Source organism: Osmerus mordax, chromosome 1 (assembly GCF_038355195.1).
Source record: "Osmerus mordax isolate fOsmMor3 chromosome 1, fOsmMor3.pri, whole genome shotgun sequence".
Lineage (NCBI taxonomy): Eukaryota > Metazoa > Chordata > Actinopteri > Osmeriformes > Osmeridae > Osmerus > Osmerus mordax.
In genome coordinates, this window is record NC_090050.1 from 25,882,478 (window position 1) to 25,903,049 (window position 20,572).

At 47.8% G+C, this 20,572-nt stretch overlaps 2 protein-coding genes across 2 annotated transcripts; both read left to right on the top strand.

Moving 5' to 3' along the window:
* Positions 1-1,858: 1,858 nt before the first annotated feature.
* Positions 1,859-5,611, top strand: LOC136948920 (trypsin-like). The gene is given in 7 exon segments (XM_067243072.1): positions 1,859-1,904; positions 1,907-2,060; positions 2,448-2,461; positions 2,997-3,168; positions 4,455-4,596; positions 4,816-5,082; positions 5,441-5,611. Coding segments are annotated over 7 exon segments (966 nt in total).
* A 4,529-nt stretch (positions 5,612-10,140) lies between these two features.
* camk2n1 (calcium/calmodulin dependent protein kinase II inhibitor 1) lies at positions 10,141-11,350 on the top strand. The gene is made up of 2 exons (XM_067244047.1): positions 10,141-10,503; positions 11,270-11,350. Exons 1-2 carry the CDS (start codon positions 10,332-10,334, stop codon positions 11,338-11,340), a joined length of 243 nt encoding a protein of 80 aa, XP_067100148.1. The 5' UTR covers positions 10,141-10,331; the 3' UTR covers positions 11,341-11,350.
* The last annotated feature ends 9,222 nt before the right edge of the window (positions 11,351-20,572 follow it).

Genomic DNA, 20,572 nt, shown 5'->3' on the forward strand with positions numbered 1-20,572 from the left:
CACACCTGACCCTGTCTCTTGTCTGAGCATGTCCACCCATGTCTCCTGTCTGAGCATGTCCACCCATGTCTCCTGTCTGAGCATATCCACCCATGTCTCCTGTCTGAGCATGTCCACCCATGTCTCCTGTCTGAGCATATCCACCCATGTCTCCTGTCTGAGCATGTCCACCCATGTCTCCTGTCTGAGCATGTCCACCCATACACGTAGAGAAGTGTGGCGGCCCTAAAGTAACACCCAGTAACACAGTAACACCCAGTAACACCCAGTAACACAGTAACACCCAGTAACACAGTAACACCCAGTAACACAGTAACTCCCAGTAACACAGTAACACAGTAACACCCAGTAACACAGTAACACCCAGTAACACAGTAACTCCCAGTAACACAGTAACACAGTAACACCCAGTAACACAGTAACACCCAGTAACACAGTAACACAGTAACACCCAGTAACACAGTAACACCCAGTAACACAGTAACTCCCAGTAACACAGTAACACCCAGTAACACAGTAACACCCAGTAACACAGTAACACAGTAACACCCAGTAACACAGTAACACAGTAACACAGTAACACCCAGTAACACAGTAACACCCAGTAACACAGTAACTCCAAATGCAGTATTCTACTCAACCCCGGTATAAACCTGACATGCTGAAGCGCTGCAGCACGGGGTGATAGTGTTTCCTTCTTTCCCAGAGAATGGAACCTGATTTGAAAACAGGATATGTGTGTGTGTGTGTGTGTGTGTGTGTGTGTGTGCATGCTTGTGTGTGTGTGTGTGCAGCCTATATATGCATGACCATGACTTCAGGACAGAGTCCATGACAATGTTTGTCAAAGACATTTTCATGGAATTTCTAAGTTGGTTTGTGGAAACAATGTGAATGGTTTGTCTGTGCATAGTGTCTGTTTGACCCTTCTCCATTTCGAACACTGATGTGACCCCCAGGTACAGGGCAGGCAGTGTGCTGTCAGTCCAGTCTGTCCATCAATAGATGATGAGGCAGCATCCGTCCGCTGGGTGGCCGTGAAGCACGAAGTAAAGCAGCTCATCATCGATAGCAACGCCGTGTCACAGGAAGCCATGAGGAGCCGGGCTCCTGCCATTCTGGGTAAATGATTCAGCTGCTCAGGACAATGAGAGGCCTGCAGAGATTCTCTACTGAGGATGTTGACTTCCTGTGGAGTGCTTTCAGATCAGTCCAGTTTCCACAATGAGCACAGCTCGTTCCACCAGGTGAAACATATACAGGAACAGAACTGTGATATTGAGTTTGTACATACAGGTTTTTTAGCTGGTTTGCCTCCTGAATGCACCTTGTTAGTTTTTACGTAATAACCCCCTCCTTTATACACACGCGCGCGCGCACACGCAAATCTTTGTCTGCTTGCCGATGACACAGAGCATGTTATATAGAAGAGTGAGTGTGGCACTGTGGGTGTTACCATGGCAACGCCGTAAGGGCCCTCTGACAGAGGGTCAGGAATGGGAGGGTGTGTGGGTGTGTGTGGGTGTGTGTGTGGTGTGTGTGGGTGTGTGGGTGGGTGTGTGTGTGTGTTGGGGGGGTGCGTGTGTGGGTGTGTGTGTGGGTGGGTGAGTGTGTGTGTGTGTGTGTGGGTGAGTGTGTGTGTGTGTGGGTGGGTGCGTGTGTGTGTGTGTGGGTGCGTGTGTGGGTGTGTGTGTGTGTGTGTGTGTGGGTGTGTCTGTTGGGGGGGGGTGCGTGTGCATGTCTGGACTTTGAATAAAGGTGCACTTTGTTGGGGAATCTCAATCCTTTACTGTTGCGATGATACAAATTTTTTTCAGTGGATCCTGTAGAGTGAAATCAGGGTTTAGGATGAAACCTGATGATCTTGGTGATCAGACAGGAGAGTGTGTCAGCCTCAAGCAGCCAGTCACTTCTACTGTAGGACACTGTCGTTCTCCTGCTACCTGGCTGGTTAGCACAGCCTTCAGACAAACGATGCCCTCTGCTACCATGCTGGTCCTAGTGTGTCTCTGCCTGGCCATGGAGCCTCCAGCAGCCAACTGTGAGTATTCCCCAGACTGGTTCACATGTTGATAGAATAATGATTTTCTTGGCTTCTAACTTACGTAATGGTATTATTATATTAGACGTAGTACATTTTTGTATTTACAACTAGGTCATTGACATTGTATATTTGCATACAATAGTTAATATTTTGTCATTGGCATGTAGGCTTTTGAAAACTCCAATGCAGACATCTCAAATCAATTTCTATTGCTGAAGCACTATGCCAAAATATATATTACGAATACAAACAACAGATATAGGCACACATTGTCATCACCATCATTACAGCCTGACAACTGACAAGAATCACTGAATATTTTTATTCTGACTTTGCGGAATAAAAATGACTGATGTTTTAATTCCTCTCGTCTCTAAACTTCTTTCTTTCGTGTTGTCTCTAGCTTGGGGGAAAGTAGTTTGTGGTTGCGTAACGGAGCAAGGGCAACGCCTCTCCAGTGTTCTGGGATGTGACAGAGGTCACAGGTCATTCTGGGTCATGGAGGATTTTCTTCATTACAGCCAACCCATGGAGATGACACAAAACCACTAATTGTGACTGGGGTCAATAGCTGTGAAAAAGCATGAATACGCCATCCTATCATGTGGTCCTAAAGCATTTTACAAACACTGTCGATGCGCTTCTGGGTTTTCTTGTTCAGTGTTCAGTTGTGTGTGATTAATATGTTTCGAACTGCAACTGAAGTGAAAGCTTAATGACCTAGGCTGCCACCGACTTCTCTCAAGCCTGATTCTATCTCTATAAAAACATATTTTTGATGTGGACGTTTCATTGGAATTCACTCGTTTAGTCACATGCCATGTGACTCACACATGGCATGTGAGCACATGTCCCTCAAAGGAAACACTATCTAACCTTCCAAACCTTACTCCGCACTTTCTCACCCTTAAAATCGGCGGTCAGTAATGACACTGTTTTTCTTTCCATGCAGGCCAATACCTGGTGCAGGGAGGCCAGAACCTGCGAGTCGTTGGAGGATACTCCCCTGCCCCACACTCCCTGAGGTACATGGTGTCGCTCCAGAGCTCCCAGGGCCAGCACTTCTGCGGAGGCTCGCTGGTCCACAAGTACTGGGTGCTGACTGCAGCTCACTGCGACATCGGGTATGTCTGCTACTCAATAGGTACAGGTGTGCAAGAGAGGGTGGTGAGGATTTTGGTCTCTGCTCTAAATTGGATTGGATATTTGGACACAGTCAGGGAAAGCCACTCTACATTTACATTTAGTCATTTAGCAGACGCTCTTATCCAGAGCGACTTACAGTAAGTACAGGGACATTCCCCCGAGGCATGTAGGGTGAAGTGCCTTGCCCAAGGACACAACGTCATTGGCACAGCCAGGAATCGAACCGGCAACCTTCTGATTACTAGCCCGATTAACTAACCGCTCAGCCACCTGACTTCACCCCTCCACTCTCTCCTTGTTGCCTTGCTGAGAATTGGTGTTGCATTGGTGGAACACAGTTGTTTTCAAGCCAGTCATCGAGTGGAAAATTGATGTCAAAACAAGTGTACTTTTGGGGAATTTCTTCAGTCATGAACGTGTGTAGTGAATGGAGAGTGATGAAAGACTCCTACAAGCTATGTTGACCTGATACTTGATAATCATGCATGTAAACACACAATTCCCCACTGCAAAGGAGGGATGTTGCAGCAGATGTCTTCATGTTGCTGGGTCATGTTGTTTTAGACATCAAGCTGTGCGGGGCCAGCAGGGATCAGGTGGGCTGGCACGTCACCTTGCTGTGTCGTTGTGGAGTGTGTTACAGGTCACCTTGCTGTGTCGTTGTGGAGTGTGTTACAGGTCACCTTGCTGTGTCGTTGTGGAGTGTGTTACAGGTCACCTTGCTGTGTCGTTGTGGAGTGTGTTACAGGTCACCTTGCTGTGTCGTTGTGGAGTGTGTTACAGGTCACCTTGCTGTGTCGTTGTGGAGTGTGTTACAGGTCACCTTGCTGTGTCGTTGTGGAGTGTGTTACAGGTCACCTTGCTGTGTCGTTGTGGAGTGTGTTACAGGTCACCTTGCTGTGTCGTTGTGGAGTGTGTTACTGTTCACCTTGCTGTGTCATTGTGGAGTGTGTTACTGGTGACTGCAGGAAGCAAAACTCAGATACTGTCATTCTGCCCCAGCTCTCACACAAGGCCCCATTGTGCCCCCTCAGATCCACACAAACACACACAAACACACACACTTGTACTACTCATCCACCAGTATGCACTGATTGTGATTCCCAACACAATTCATGGTAATATTCTGTTGTGGGGGGGGGGGGGGGAGAACATGGTTAAAAATGGGTTCAATATACCTTGGGTATGTTTTTCCTTGGGGGAAATGGCAACAGATGGTTGCTATTTGGACAAACATTTGTAGTGTTTCCCGGCATGTCCTCAGGCCAGAGCACATGATGGTGGTGGCCGCGGACCACACTCTGGGCAGCTACCAGGGGGTGGAGCAGTACTCCAAACCCCACACGCTCATCCCTCACCCGCTCTACAACAGGAGCACCAACAACGCAGACATCATGCTCATTAAGGTACGAAACTGCAGAATACTGCTGCCTCACTCTACCACAACTTCTCTCTCTCTATGCTTACAATGAGCAACTTCTTCACGGTGCAAATCAATGAAGTATTACACTACTAACACATGAGTAAGTACTATGTGTCAAGCTCTTAAGCCCAAATGAATTCCTCCTGTAAATGAAGCGGCTAGTGGAGTGAAGTGGTGACATGAGTTCTGTGCTTCCTTCCAGCTGCGAGTGCCGATGGTGCTGAACAGCTTCGTGTCCCTGGCTCCCCTCCCCCGCCAGGACTCGGGCGTGGCAGCAGGGAGGGTGTGTCGGGTGTCTGGGTGGGGCTACACCAGCCCGGAGGGCGGCCATACACCCCCCACCCTCCGAACTGTTAAGCTGCCCATCGTCTCCACGGCTACATGTAACGGCAGCGAGTCTTTTAACGGGAGCATCACGGCTAACATGATCTGTGCTGGGTCCAACTCTGGAGGCCGTGATGCCTGCAAGGTACGGTCCTGGGCCTTCTGCCCGGCCCACTGACATTCAGCAGGACTCGGAAATGGATACTAAAATAGCTCCTTTATGAAGGAAATACTTATTTTTGGATTCCGTAAGTGTGGTGTGTTTTGATTTAATTGCGGTGCAGCCTTTAGACAACTTTTGAAGCATAGAACCCACATGTCTGTGTGTCAAACATGCTTCTGTAACGAGCATGCTTACATCTCTCTCTGAGAGCTTTCTAAACACAGTTTCCAAAACCACTTACCTCACCTGGCTGTTACTCTTCCTAGCACTCCTAACACTAGTGAACTTTCCATGAGACAGACCTCAGTACTGAGGGATGGGCGTGGCCTTGTCGTTCCAGGGAGATTCCGGAGGACCGCTGGTGTGCGAGGGGCGTGTCTACGGTGTGGTCTCCTGGGGCAACGGCTGTGGAGATGCCAGGTTTCCAGGAGTCTACACAGCGGTGTCCAAGTTCCGCCACTGGATCGACAGAACCATCTACAGCCAGTACACACGCTGCATGAAGTATTAATGTACTCCACACACACACACAGCACCTCCCAGCACTGTTTCCAAAACCACCCCAGTAGTTCAACTTTGCTCAACTGGAGGAGTGTGTATGACACACCTGAGAAGCATGTCAGAGATGGCAAAAGCACACACATCCTTCACTCAAGCAGAAGTACAGATACTCATGTCTCATGTTTAAAAAGACTCTGGTAAAGGTTGAAGTACTCTCTACACTTTTTCACTCAAGTTAAAGTAAAGAAGTGTGGGCTCTGACATACTAGACATGACAAAATGTAGCCATGACTACTACCTGTTTTAGTGTTATGCTGATAACTGGACCTCATATCATATTAATACATTAATACAAAAAAACACTATGGACACAGCAATCCTTTTTACCTGGTTACTGGTTACCTTTTTTCAAAAAATACAATTTCAACCTTCCAAACTTAAAAAAAAAACCATTTTCGAAAATATTTTTTCAACCTTTCGAAACTCTCAGTGAAAGGAGAGGAGACGATGGGAGAGGAGAACAGAGAAGCCTAAAACAGAGCATATTAAATTAGAACAGAGCAGAGTACAATAGAGTACAGTAGAGTCCTCATCAAGTACTCATCAACAAACAAATATTTTTTCAACCTTTTGAAACTTTTTTTTGCTAAACTATTTTTCTAAATAATTTTTTAAACCTTTCAAACCTTTTTTTCAGAACTTTTTTTGACACACAATTAAAGGAGAGGAGAGGACATTTTTTCGAAAAAAGAATCAATGCTATTTTTCTTGTTGCTATTCTTTGCTGAGCTTCATAGCTTCGTCGAATATCTTAAGTTTTTTGTGATAACCAGGAAATGAAAAAAGGCACAATGACAAGAAATAATATTGATCATGCCACCAAATACAAATTAAAACTAAAGTAACAAGCCTGGCTTGAAAATGTAAGAAGTAGAAAGTACAGATATTTGTGTAAAACATTTTTGGAATGAAAGTGAATTGTGAAGTAAAGTACTGACACCAGAAAAATTTACTTATGTACAGATGCCACATCTTTGGTCATCGTTCGAATACAAGATGCTGTCTCCTGTATACAGGACATACCAGTAGTCTGTGTTTAGTCATTCTCATCTGTCACTCTGACTCAGCAGAGCTCAACTACAGTGAGAAAAACCACCAACTTGTGTTGAAAATATTTCAAAATGTTCCCAAAGCAAAATCAAATCTTTTTAATTAGTTAGATGTTCTTTCTCTTTTAAACACATCAAAATAGTTGTGAATTTTTATCGATTTGATTAGAAATATTATGCCGTTATTTTATATTACAGTTTTTTTCAACTGCTTACTCCTTGAGGGTTTAGGTTGGTTGAGGGGCAGTTCTATGGGCATATGTGAAGCCCTCTGTGACATGCTTGCGTGTAAAAAGGGCTATACAAATAAATTTGATTTGATTTGACTTACACACAAAATCCTTACTTGTCACACAATTTCTGAAACCTGACACTCAAAAACCAGAACCACACATCAAATCTGCAAAACAATACGCACATTTTTGGCTTTTGACTCCGTTTTCAATTTCATAAAACACTTTTTGCAAAACACAACACACAATTCTCCACGTAACACACAAAATTCCAACAGGAAGCATCTTGTTTTCCTTTTTCAAACACAACCAATCAAAATGACACACTAATTCATCGGTGCCTCACACTAACTCCTCACATGTGCAAACACTCATTGCTTTACTCAACACCAACCAATCATGGCTTTAGGCCTATAAATAGCCTAATTTGAGTCGATTTACAGTGGTGGTATAATTTGAACCTTTACTGTACAAATGATAACAGGTATGTAACAATGTACTGTAATGTACACATGTTCTAATGTACACATAATAGCTGTTTCAGCACAACACACGGTATACTATACGCAAACATATATTTTAGCACCCATGCATCCATTGACTGCAGTGCACTGCATGATTGGTCACAGTCTGGTGGATTACTGTATCATACCGTGAAACAGTACAGTGACAGTAAGAAGACATTCTGACAATATTGTAGAAAATGGTATATATTACTGTATGCTACAGTTCATGGCACACACAGACACACCATTCCGTAATCACCTTTTTCAAAATTAACTTTGGTTTCTGTCCTACTACATTCTTTGTTTTGTACTGTGTAATACTGTATTCACAACCACAAATGCTTATAGTAAAGGAAAATACGTGAGTTTGGTTTCAATCTTGTTTTCATGTTTACCATGAATTGTTCATCATCTCTGCCATTTACTTTCAATCTTGTACAGAAATGTACAAAGGAGCTCATGAAAGAAGAGCTTTAGGTTTTGAATAACTGAGTGTATATGATATACACAAAAATGTAATATAATGGCAAAAGTGTTTGCAACATGAGACAAATGTGTGCTTTTGAGACGTGTTTGTGATATTTTGAATGCAGTGCAAGAGAAGCGAGGCATTTTGCGTGTGCAGTTGTTGGATTTGTGTGTTAAGTTTTGAAAAAAAAGAGGACAAGTAAAAAAAAAATTGTGTAAGCATTTGAAAATTACCAAATTTAAAATCTTTGTGAATTTTCTGCTTGGTTCTAAACTGAAAAGATTTATTATTAACCCTAACCCTATAATGTCATGACAATCATGACTGCACAACCTAACAATATCACACCAAGAATATATAAACAGCTTCTATTATGAATGGGATACTAGACTACATGCTACAAAATGCTGTCGTAATGGTGTAGCACAGTAGTGCTACATTGATATAAAAAGTGTTGAGAGTGTATGTGTGGGAGAGAGAGAGAGGGAGAAAGAGAGAAAAGGAAAGGGAGATAGAGAGGGAGAAAGAGAGGGGGAGAGAGAGGGAGAGAGGGAAAGAGAGTGAGAGAGGGAGAAAGAGTGGAAGGGAGAGAGAGAGGGAGGGAAAGCGAGAGAGAGGGACCTCTACACCTGAAGCTCCGTGGGGACAGGGTGTGTCCCAGCTGTACCACAGGTGAGAACAGGGACGTGTCCACACTGACTCCTGTACAGGTGTCTCGTTTCATCATCTTTGACATGGCTCTGTAAGAAGATCTCTGGAGACAGAGACTGTGAGAAACTATATTTAGGGATGAACACCCGATCTCTTATATGTCATGTAAAGCACATCACGCTACACCTGCTCCTCCACAGAGGAGCCCAGAGAAAGACAGTAAGAAGGACACACTGATTTCTGTAACGGCTTAAGACAAAATCTTTAATTGAAGGGTTGTTCCTGCAGGGGTCTGATGGGAGTGTGACCCACTCCCTAGGCCACAGCCCTAACCCTAACCCTGTGCATGGAGCTGGCCTGGGCACTGAACACTGCCCTAACCCTAACCCTGTGCATGGAGCTGGCCTGGGCACTGAACACTGCCCTAACCCTAACCCTGTGCATGGAGCTGGCCTGGGCACTGAACACTGCCCTAACCCTAACCCTGTGCATGGAGCTGGCCTGGGCACTGAACACTGCCCTAACCCTAACCCTGTGCATGGAGCTGGCCTGGGCACTGAACACTGCCCTAACCCTAACCCTGTGCATGGAGCTGGCCTGGGCACTGAACACTGCCCTAACCCTAACCCTGTGCATGGAGCTGGCCTGGGCACTGAACACTGCCCTAACCCTAACCCTGTGCATGGAGCTGGCCTGGGTACTGAACACTGCCCTAACCCTAACCCTGTGCATGGAGCTGGCCTGGGCACTGAACACTGCCCTAACCCTAACCCTGTGCATGGAGCTGGCCTGGGCACTGAACACTGCCCTAACCCTAACCCTGTGCATGGAGCTGGCCTGGGCACTGAACACTGCCCTAACCCTAACCCTGTGCATGGAGCTGGGCACTGAACACTGCAAGTTTCAAGAGTCATCTTTTCTCTTGGTAATTGGAAGGTCTTCACTGGTGTCTCAAATGAGTCATGTCATACATAACCTGAGAAAATGCTGCCATCATCTGGCTAGGTGTCATGCGTGTTCTCATCGGTCCATGGAACAGCGGTTCATGGCTTCTCAGAGGAGATCAGTATGTAGGACTATACCATGTTGCCTACATCCCAAAACATAATTTCCACCAACAGATATATTTAGTTAGAGATAAAATCTGAGTTTGGGTCCCACAATTTCAGTTTGGCCATTCCCTGTCTTTTTTTGTAATCACGGAATATTCCTGCAAAAATACGAAAAAAAATTCCATTTGTCGACACGTTAATGGCTAGAAAAATACCAGATCCCGGCGAGTGGAACATCCAGCCAGCGCGAGGACAACTGGATGTTTCTCTGGGCTGCACCAGAAAAGCCCCGGCTCGCCTGCGTGACGCGCTCTCTCCCCAGGTCTCCCTGGGATCCGTGTTTTGCATCGTTCCCCTATTTGCATTTCTCAGTCAGATTTTCCGAGCGACGGTCCAGCCGCTCGAAACCAACGGGCGTATCACTGCTGTTCTACATGCGACTTCATTTCCAAAGAAATACGCACGGAAACCGTTGGAAATTTTGAATAATGTTGCCGAATCTTGGCGAAGGGGGAAATTGAGGAAATTCTTTTTAATCGCGTTTTGTTGCGCATCAACGGAGACACGTGCCTTCGAGGTAAACAGAAAGGGCTCGCTAGATCGTGTCAGCACGTTTAATTTGTTTTCTCTGGTTTATTTACCACAAAAGGGCTAGACGTCAAGACATCTATTTGCCTTTGTGCGCCTTGGTAGTAAAGACGCCGTTGGAAATGTCGGAAGTGCTGCCTTTCAACGAAGAAAAAATGAGTCATTATGGAAATGAAGGCGACGACGGACACCTTTCCTTCACCTGTCGCCTTCAAGACACCAACAACTTCTTCAGTGGCTCACAGAATGGCAAACGCCCGCCGAAACTTGGACAAATAGGCAGGAGCAAACGGGGTAACTAAATTGAGGCATTCACATGTTTTCATGATGGTATTTTCAATGTCTGTATGGACCATATGGATGTAGGACCACTCAGATGAAACCCTACACCTTCACCTTGACACAGCCAACCAAAGCTAGGTGAAATGAAGCAAAAATCGATCCGTTTTTCTGATAATCTATGTCAACCATGGTTTACACGAATTCTATTCGCATTGCAACATAAGTTGAATGCGCAGTGCGTGCGTGCAATTGCCTTCAAATGCGAATGCTGACCAAGTCGTGCTGACTACCTCCCTGTAACATATGCATGGTTGCTGCGAATTAGTTAATGTCAATCTATGAATATGAAAAATGCAACCTATTATTGAGCGCCATACAATAGTCTTTGAAGTGTTTGTGTGCGCGGGCTCACATGCATGTTTGTGTGTGTCCTGCATGACTAATGACACATCTCAAAGAATTTACTCAAGAGTATTACAGATAACTGTTCTAAGGTTTAGTCCTTGTACAGAATACCCCCCCCCCCCCACACACACACACACACACATACATACAACCCCATACACATACAACTCCACACACACACCCCACACACACATACCCCCCCCCACACACACACACTCCCTACACACATACACCCTCCCCACACACACAACACAAACACACACACATACCCCCCCACACACACAGGGTTATTCATTCTAAACACAGTGATGAAAACTAACTTGCTAACTTGGCTCAGCTCCACATGACCTTTAACCCTAACCTTTTCTCACAGTTGTGATCGAGGACGAGAACGTCGACGACACACAGAAAGATGTACCAGAGAAGACCCCTCCAGAGGCTTAAACCATGACCCCCCCCTCCCCCATCCTCACACACACACTTTCTTAAACCATTACCCCCCCCACCCCTCCATCTCACACACACACACTCCCTGAATAGACATTATAATTTTTTATTCGATATTAACAGTTTTAATCCAAAGACACTGTATATAAGCACTTTCATGCGGCAGCAAGCACTTCCAGACCTCCCGGTTGTGACGGTGGCCTGGTGGAGGAGGTGGCCTGGTGGAGCAGGTGGGAGGAGGTGGCCTGGTGGAGCAGGTGGGAGGAGGTGGCCTGGTGGAGCAGGTGGGAGGAGGTGACCTGGTGGAGCAGGTGGGAGGAGGTGGCCTGGTGGAGCAGGTGGGAGGAGGTGGCCTGGTGGAGCAGGTGGGAGGAGGTGGCCTGGTGGAGCAGGTGGGAGGAGGTGGCCTGGTGGAGCAGGTGGGAGGAGGTGGCAGAGGGATACCCGGGTGGGCGACTCAACCACGCTGTCTCCAAACAACTCCAGAACACCTGAAAAACACAGAGGAAAGGGTTCCTGCAGCGGAGGGAAACTCAGCTACACATAGTCAGGAAGAGGATAGATAGAATAGGAAACGTTCGATACTAAAGCACACACTATCAATCAAACCATGTTACCATGTTTTTCTGCCCTTGACTTTGACGAGTGCAATTCAATATGACATAACCAAGTTTGTAAATATTGAAACAGTAGCCCACATTTCCTTGCACAAGTGGAAAACAGCAAAATGGTTAGTCACAAGCCGTCTGTATAGAAGACAATATTTATTGATCCTTGGGATACATCTTTTTGCAGTACTCAAGGTCTGAGAGCGTGTGTTTTGTATGTGGAGAATGAAAGTGGATTTTCCTTTTTTTACTTATGAATTTTGATGTTGCCTGAGTGTTCTGTTACCATCCTGTAGAGTGGTTTATATTCTGTACGACAGGATGGTTTATATACTGTATGTCAGGATGGTTTATATACTGTATGTCAGGATGGTAAGCTTCCAAGGCCCAGGCCTGGACTGAAACTGTATACACCCTGTTGATAAAACTATTTATATTGCATTGCATATTATCGTGTGTGCCAAATATCTTAGGGAGATATACCTGCAACTTGTTCTTTTGTGCTTTCTATACATTTACTGTACACTTTATTTGTTTGGGTGCATTGCCATTTTTCAGGGCTCTTTCTTAACACACTAAAGTACCAGCTCATGCATGGCAAAAAAAAACTACTGGGATCATGCATGCACAGCAAAGCGTTCTGAAAACCTCGTATACAGCTTTGAATGACTTCATACTGAGTACTGTACCTATTCACTGATTTGTACAGTAGCCTAATATCTTGTAATAAAGATTCTGAAGACGTTATTTTACAGTTTACAGTGTTCATTGTGGTCCGCACTGCAGGCTGATGTCTCCCAAATGCTGAGAAAAAAAACATGAAATGGAAAGATAGTGAAGAATGGAAGGAAATCAGACTCCATGTGAATGATATAAACACCATCCTTGTTCCCCAGACTGTCAGCTTGTGTGTGACAGCAAGAGGGGGGCGAGTCAGCAGGTTTCTCTGTGAGAAACATGAATTCCTGTTTCTACAAAGAAGGAACAAAAAACAATATGGCTGGAGGAATAAGGTTGTCATGACAGGATATCGAGTGGACAAAATGTACAAATTGGTGTTGGGTCTCGCCATAGAGTCCTCCATAGTTGATGTGAGGGCATGTATGCAGACCTGCATCTCTGACGTCTCACTCTTCAGGCCCGCAAAGCGTCTTCCATTTCCCTGTTCCAAAGGGAAAGGAGTCAAGGCATCTCCAGCCCAAGGCATCTCCCATCTCCTGACGTTCTGCTCGGCTCTGTCAGCGTAAGCTCCGCCCACCGAGATACCAGGACTCACCGTAGTCCTCGTCCTGCTGTAGGCCACAGCAGCACATTCACCTGGGCTGGTTCAGCTTCTGTTCTCTCCTCTCATCTCACCACTTGTGTCTCCTCTTCCTCTCCCCTCCTCTTCTTCTCCTCTCTCCTCATCTCTCCTGTCCTCTCTCTTCTCCTCTCTCCTCATCCTCTCTCCTCATCTCTCCTGTCCTCTCTCCTCTTCTCCTCTCTCCTCATCTCTCCTGTCCTCTCTCCTCTTCTCCTCCCCCCCCCTCTTCTTCTCCTCATCTCCTGTTCTCTCCTGTCCTCTCTCCTCTATTCTCCTTACCTCTTATCTCTTATCTCTTCCTCTCTCCTCTCCAGTCTTGACAGACATGAAAGAGGCTGTCTGGGCTGGCTGCCATGGTAACGGATGCACCTTGTGTTCACCAGACGCTTCAGCGGAGCGCTGGCTTCTTGATACCATCTGGATCTTCCTGGAATGTTCTCCTTCTTCTGTCCTGTGTGTCGCTGTTAAACATCCCCCACCCTCTCCCCCCACAGTTCCAGCACACCGCTATGAGGGAGCTGGTGGAAGTGTCCCTGGCGTTCCTTCTTTCTGTAACAAGCCGTTGTCCCCCCATTTACATTTAGTCAATTAGCAGATGCTTTTATCCAGAGCGACTTACAGTAAGTACAGGGACATTCTCCCCGAGGCAAGTAGGGTGAAGTGCCTTGCCCAAGGACACAACGACATTTGGCACGGCCGGGAATCAAACTGGCAACCTTCTGATTAATAGCCCAATTCCCTAACCGCTCAGCCATCTGACCCTCCATGGCCCACCTCCCCCTTCACCTCCTCATCTTTCTCCCCCATTCACCTCCCCCTTCACATCCACCTCTCTCTTCAGCTCCACTGCCATTTACTCCCTGGTAAATAACTACCATCTATGACAGTGATCTACCAGTGAACAGCTCTAATGTCTCGAAGGAATGGAATGATTGAGCTTATTTAAGGGGTCGGGCTTTGCACTGAGATACTCTGCAATGGGAGGGCTTTAAAAAGAATCCATTGTTATCTGGGTGATTGTGTAGTTAATGGTTTGTGTTGGAGGACTCTGAGAAGAGTGCAATCACTGGGCTCTTGAGAGGGCTGGCAGGAGTGTGTATCAGTGTCGGGTTATGTAAGCTGTGACAGGTAGACAATCTGGGGAGAGAGAGCGTTGAGAGGCCAGTCTGACATGAGGGGAACCTCACTCTGGCAATGCCCTCAGAGAGACACACAAGCAATGGTGTGACATTCAGACTTTTCAATTGGAAACTCAAACACAGACCCTGATGCTCTGCTCACAAACTCAGACTACCTTTAAAACATCCCACTAAGCTGTCACCTGTGAGCCAACAGACAGACAGGCATTGCAGACAGACAGGCGTTGCAGACAGACAGGCGTTGCAGACAGACAGGCATTGCAGACAGACAGGCATTGCAGACAGACAGGCGTTGCAGACAGACAGGCGTTGCTGACAGACAGGCATTGCAGACAGACAGGCATTGCAGACAGACAGGCATTGCAGACAGACAGGCATTGCAGACAGACAGGCGTTGCTGACAGACAGGCATTGCAGACAGACAGGCGTTGCAGACAGACAGGCGTTGCTAACAGACAGGCCTTGCTGACAGACAGGCGTTGCAGACAGACAGGAATTGCAGACAGACAGGCGTTGTTGACAGACAGGCGTTGCAGACAGACAGGAATTGCAGACAGACAGGCATTGCAGACAAACAGGCGTTGTAGACAGACAGATGTAGGTGGTGAATCGTAAGGCCGGAGACGCTTGGTGTTTGTCCCCGGCTTGGGAAACCCTTCAATTCTGGTTAGATGTTCAGGGAGATAATTGACTCGTTAATATCTGACTCCAATTTTTTGTAATGTGCACAAGTGCGTTACCTATAACCTTGAGCGCTAAACAGTTAGTGGCATGAAACTGGCGTAGGTAAAAATCGTCTGCTTGATCAGAGCACCGACCTTAAAGTATGCATACTCACTAATCAGTTGTTTATCTCTACTATAATATGGATTTAACCACCAACCTAGCATGTAAACCGACGACTCAGACGCTCCGGCATTTCCTTCGGAGCGTGGACATCCACTGTAGGTAACTCAGAGGCCTTAAGTTAAAACCTACTTCAAAAGTGTCTGTTTATAATCAGTATAGCCGCATCGACCCAACTAGATCAAGGTTTTCACCGCCGTAGCGTGATAGATACGTTTCAAGGAGAACAAGTAACTTAACATGCACAATAATAGTTTATTATCTAAATAGTAAGATAATCAATACAATGATAATGAAACATCATCAAATACAAAACATACCTTCAGAGCAATGGTTAACAAAGGTATTCACAATGAAGACTAGGCGCCTAATAGCCTGGTCCTAACCAGACTCACGTACATTGCATTTGTACAGAGAGTCTGGCCTCGCTCCATTGGTGGGGCATGGCGAGGTGGAGCATGGCGAGGTGGGGCATGGCGAGGTGGGGCATGGCGAGGTGGAGCATGGCGAGGTGGGGCATGGCGAGGTGGGGCATGGCGAGGTGGGGCATTGCGAGGTGGAGCATGGCGAGGTGGGGCATGGCGAGGTGGAGCATGGCGAGGTGGGGCATGGCGAGGTGGAGCATGGCGAGGTGGAGCATGGCGAGGTGGGGCATGCAAATAGCTGCATGTGAACAGATTTGCATATGAATGTTGGTGTCTGTGTTTGTCTGCAGGTTGCCTGTGTGCTAATCAGCTGTTCCTTCTGCTCAGCAGGAGCGAGGCAGGGAATTCACTGCTGCTATGCACACGGAAAGTCTGGTTTGGACGGAAATTATACTGGGAATTGTTGCATATATACTAGCTACCTGGGAATAGTTACATATATACTGATACTCATACTAGCTACCAGTAATTCTGCTGCTGATACTAGCTACCAGTAATACTGATACTGATACTACTAGCTACCAGTAATACTGATACTGATACTAGCTACCAGTAATACTGATACTGATACTAGCTACCAGTAATACTGACACTAGCTACCAGTAATACTGATACTGATACTAGCTACCAGGAATACTGATACTAATACTAGCTACCACTCTCCTGGGGTGGTGAGACACGCTGTGAGTCCACTCTCCTGGGGTGGTGAGACACGCTGTGAGTCCACTCTCCTGGGGTGGTGAGACACGCTGTGACTCCACTCTTCTGGGGTGGTGAGACGCGCTGTGACTCCACTCTTCTGGGGTGGTGCATGCTGTCTTCATAGGACTGCAGTTGACGTCTGACAGGTTTACAAGCATGATGGGAGTCTGACATACGAGTCCTGTTAGTTTCTAATCCTTTCTCTCATAGCAAAGCGAAACCTGCAGAATCCTTATTTTAGCAAATGAGTGCAACAGACAGACAGGCAGGCAGGAAGGCAGACAGGCAGGCAGACATACAGAAATGTAGACAGAGGCCACAGTGTGTTATCATCAAACAGGAGTATGGGGGAGCTTACAGAGAGAGAGATAGAGAGAAGGAGAGAGAGAGCGATGAACAGACAGATAGAGGGAGAGACTGGAAGAGACAAGACATGGAACGAGAGAGAGGTAGAGAGAGAGATGGAGGGAGAGAGAGGTAGAGAGAGAGATGGAGAGAGAGTCAGAGAGGGAGACAGAGAGAAGGATCCAGACTCAGTATGTTGAAACGTGCGCCAGAGAGAAACAGTTCAGACCCACCGGATGGTTGTCATGGCAACCGTTCCCGGCTCTTGCCGGCTTTGTTGCTGTGAAGTCTGGGAGGGAGACGAGGGGCATCATCACAGGAGCTGGTGGAAAACCAACTTCTAGACTCTTCTACTGTTCTGTCTTCGCTTATTGCAGTTACTGTAAAATACATTAAAATGTGTACTAGAACAGTTGTAACTGAATTGCTAGAGCGTTAGTTAGTAAGTTTGTTTTCTACTTCTATGGTTTGACTCATTATTGAGAAAAAGCACTCCTGTGCCAGAACAACTGTGTGTTGGGTCAGTGGCTCTGTTGATGGATGCTGTGTCAGGGAGCTTTCAGACAGCCTCTAGGACAGACAGCCTGCAGGAGAGACAGCCTCCAGGACAGCCTCTAGGACAGACAGCCTCCAGGACAGCCTCTCAGAGACAGCCTCTAGGACAGACAACCTCCAGGACAGCCTCTAGGAGACAGCCTCTAGGACAGACAGCCTGCAGGAGAGACAGCCTGCAGGAGAGACAGCCTGCAGGAGAGACAGCCTCTAGGAGACAGACTCTAGGACAGACAACCTCCAGGACAGACAGACTCCAGGACAGACAGCCTGCAGGAGAGACAGCCTTTAGGACAGACAGACTCCAGGACAGACAGCCTGCAGGAGAGACAGCCTTTAGGACAGCCTCTAGGACAGACAGCCTCTAAGACAGACAGCCTCCAGGACAGACAGCCTCCAGGAGAGACAGTCTTTAGGACAGACAGCCTCCAAGACAGACAGCCTCCAGGACAGCCTCTAGGACAGACAGCCTCTAGGACAGACAGCCTCCAGGACAGACAGCCTCCAGGAGAGACAGTCTTTAGGACAGACGGCCTCTAGGACAGACAGCCTCCAGGACAGACAGCCTCCAGGAGAGACAGTCTTTAGGACAGACAGCCTCCAGGACAGACAGCCTCCAGGACAGACAGCCTCCAGGACAGCCTCTAGGACAGACAGCCTTTAGGACAGACAGCCTCCTTTCAAAACGGAACAAAATGGAGGCGTGTGTCTCCATGGTGGAGTGGGACTCCGTGGGGTCCCCAGGCGAGGTGACATGTAACTGTGTACGTGTGTCTCCTGAATAAAATATGGTGACCTAGATGGAAATCTGCCATTGGTCACTTAATTTGTCCTACATGCGTGATTGGCCCGCGTCCAAACACAACAGTGTACCATCCAAGGAGGCATGATTAAAGGTGGTCATGTATGTCATTGGACAGCTGTTCCCATCGTCTGCTGACCTCCTCCTCCTTCCCCTCCCTCCCTCCCCCCTTCCCTCCCCTCCCTCGCCCCCCTCCCTCCCTCCCTCGCCCCCCTCCCTCCCCCAGGCCCCCCTCCCCCCCTCCACCTCCCAGTGACAGAAGGCTCTCCCACATCAAACCTGTCACTGTTCTTCTGCTGTGACACAAGCCTCCTGGTCATCTCTCTTCTAACTTACAGCCACGGTTTCCACGGTTTCCACAGAGATGTGTTGCATTGTATGCGCTGCCGTTTCACAGACCCTCTAAAGCGGGATTATTCACCTCAGGGAGGTATATTCTGCATAAATTTATGAAAGGAAAATCATCGGAGACGAGACATTTCTGAAGCAATATAGAGGTATTGTTCTACTACTCACTGATGCAGACAAAAATCATGCATTAGTGTGCTGGCGAGGGAGAGAGGTAGAGAGAGAGAGAAACAGAAAGGTAGAGAGACAGCCTCCAGGGAGGTAGAGAGAGAGGTAGAGAGAGAGAGAGACAGAGGTAGAGAGAGAGAGGGAGAGAGCACGTGTGACTAAACATAGCACATATGTCTGCAGGTCTGAATAAACACAAGCATGGTATTTTGTATCAACACTGTTCTGAACCCTTCTACATTATTGATACTCAATTTGATTGCCCGCATCAATAAATTATGAGGGAATTCAAATTTGGCAGGGATTGAGTCTGAACACAGGGCCGTGTTAAGGTAGGCCCCTTAATATTCTCCCAAGGACCAGCCTCTGTTCACTCCCTCTGATGGTTACGTAATAATCCAGCTGTTTATTGACTGGAAGGGCCAGGCGACGGCTCTAACTGGAGGGGCCAGACGATGGCTCTGACTGGAGAGGCCAGACGATGGCTCTGACTGGAGGGGCCGGGCGATGGCTCTGACTGGAGGGGCCAGACGATGGCTCTGACTGGAGGGGCCAGGCGATGGCTCTGACTGGAGGGGCCGGGCGATGGCTCTGACTGGAGGGGCCAGACGATGGCTCTGACTGGAGGGGCCAGGCGATGGCTCTGACTGGAGGGGCTGGGCGACGGCTCTGACTGGAGGGGCCAGACGATGGCTCTGTGCTGGCTGAGTATTGAGCCTGCAGTCAGCCTGCCTGTCCTACCACCCCACCGCCTCTCCCTTCCTCTCCCTCTCCCCCATCCCACCACCTCTCCCTTCCTCTCCCTCTCCCCCATCCCACTGCGTCTCCCTTCCTCTCCCTCTACCCCACCCTCACCACCCCCACCGCCTCTCCCTTCCTCTCCCTCTACCCCACCCTCACCACCCCCACCGCCTCTCCCTTCCTCTCCCTCTACCCCACCCTCACCACCCCCACCGCCTCTCTCTTCCTCTCCCTCTACCCCACCCTCACCACCCCCACCGCCTCTCCCTTCCTCTCCCTCTCCCCCACCCCACCGCCTCTCCCTTCCTCTCCCTCTACCCCACCCTCACCACCCCCACCGCCTCTCCCTTCCTCTCCCCCACCCCACCGCCTCTCCCTTCCTCTACCTCTCCCCCACCCTCACCTCCTCTCCCTTCCTCTCCCCCTCTCCTGTTCCCTCACCCCCTCTCCCCCATCCTCTCCCCTACCCCACCCCTCTCCTTTACCCTATACCCTGTAGAAAGGTACTGTGTAGTAAGTCCATAATATTATCGTCCAAGTTATCGACAAGGATAACCCCCTACCCATTTTATCTCACACATCCAATGGCCTGGGACGATGTACCAATAGTAGGACTGTTTCATCCCCATTGTAATTCCAAGGTGGTGTCTATTCTGAATCGGTCGGCCAGCTAAGCCCCAGGAATACCAACCACCCCACCCCCCTCTCTCTCACCCCTCTCTCTCCTGCTGCCCACTCACCCCCTCTCTCATTTTCTCCCCTCTTCCGCCATCTCTCTCTCTTTTTCCCTCTCTTTTCCCTAAGACAGAAAACAAGTGCTACATCACCATTTTAATTCTGGAGTGGGGGTGCTCCTGCCAAGGAAACAGCATCATGGGTCTGAATCTTAATGACTGTTAGGAGGAGGAGAGCATAGGTCTGGGGAGAATCTTCCCTAATCCCCATCCCTGTCTGGTCAGGGACCTGCAGCCTGTTTACAGGATTTGCCTCGCTTTGATTCTGATTAATTAGCGGACGAGTAGCAACTAAGGACCAGGGCTCTACGTCTCTACGGCTCTACGAAGGGAATCAGACTGGAACCCAATGTGTTTGAAGTGTTCCACATAGTTTTGTGTGCATTCTAAGGCTGTAGTGTTGCCACAAGTGCCACACACACACACTTTGACAAATGTAACCCCAGAGTGGAATAAATGCAGTTTGTTTGTGTGGCAACTACATCATGAGAAGATGTGTGGGGGGTAACGGTGGTA

Bases quoted from the DNA above. Each gene is read 5' to 3' on its own strand.
- camk2n1 (XM_067244047.1), top strand. From the start codon at position 10,332: ATGTCGGAAGTGCTGCCTTTCAACGAAGAAAAAATGAGTCATTATGGA. The intron at 10,504-11,269 runs GTAACTAAATTG...CTTTTCTCACAG, and splicing joins AATAGGCAGGAGCAAACGGG to TTGTGATCGAGGACGAGAAC.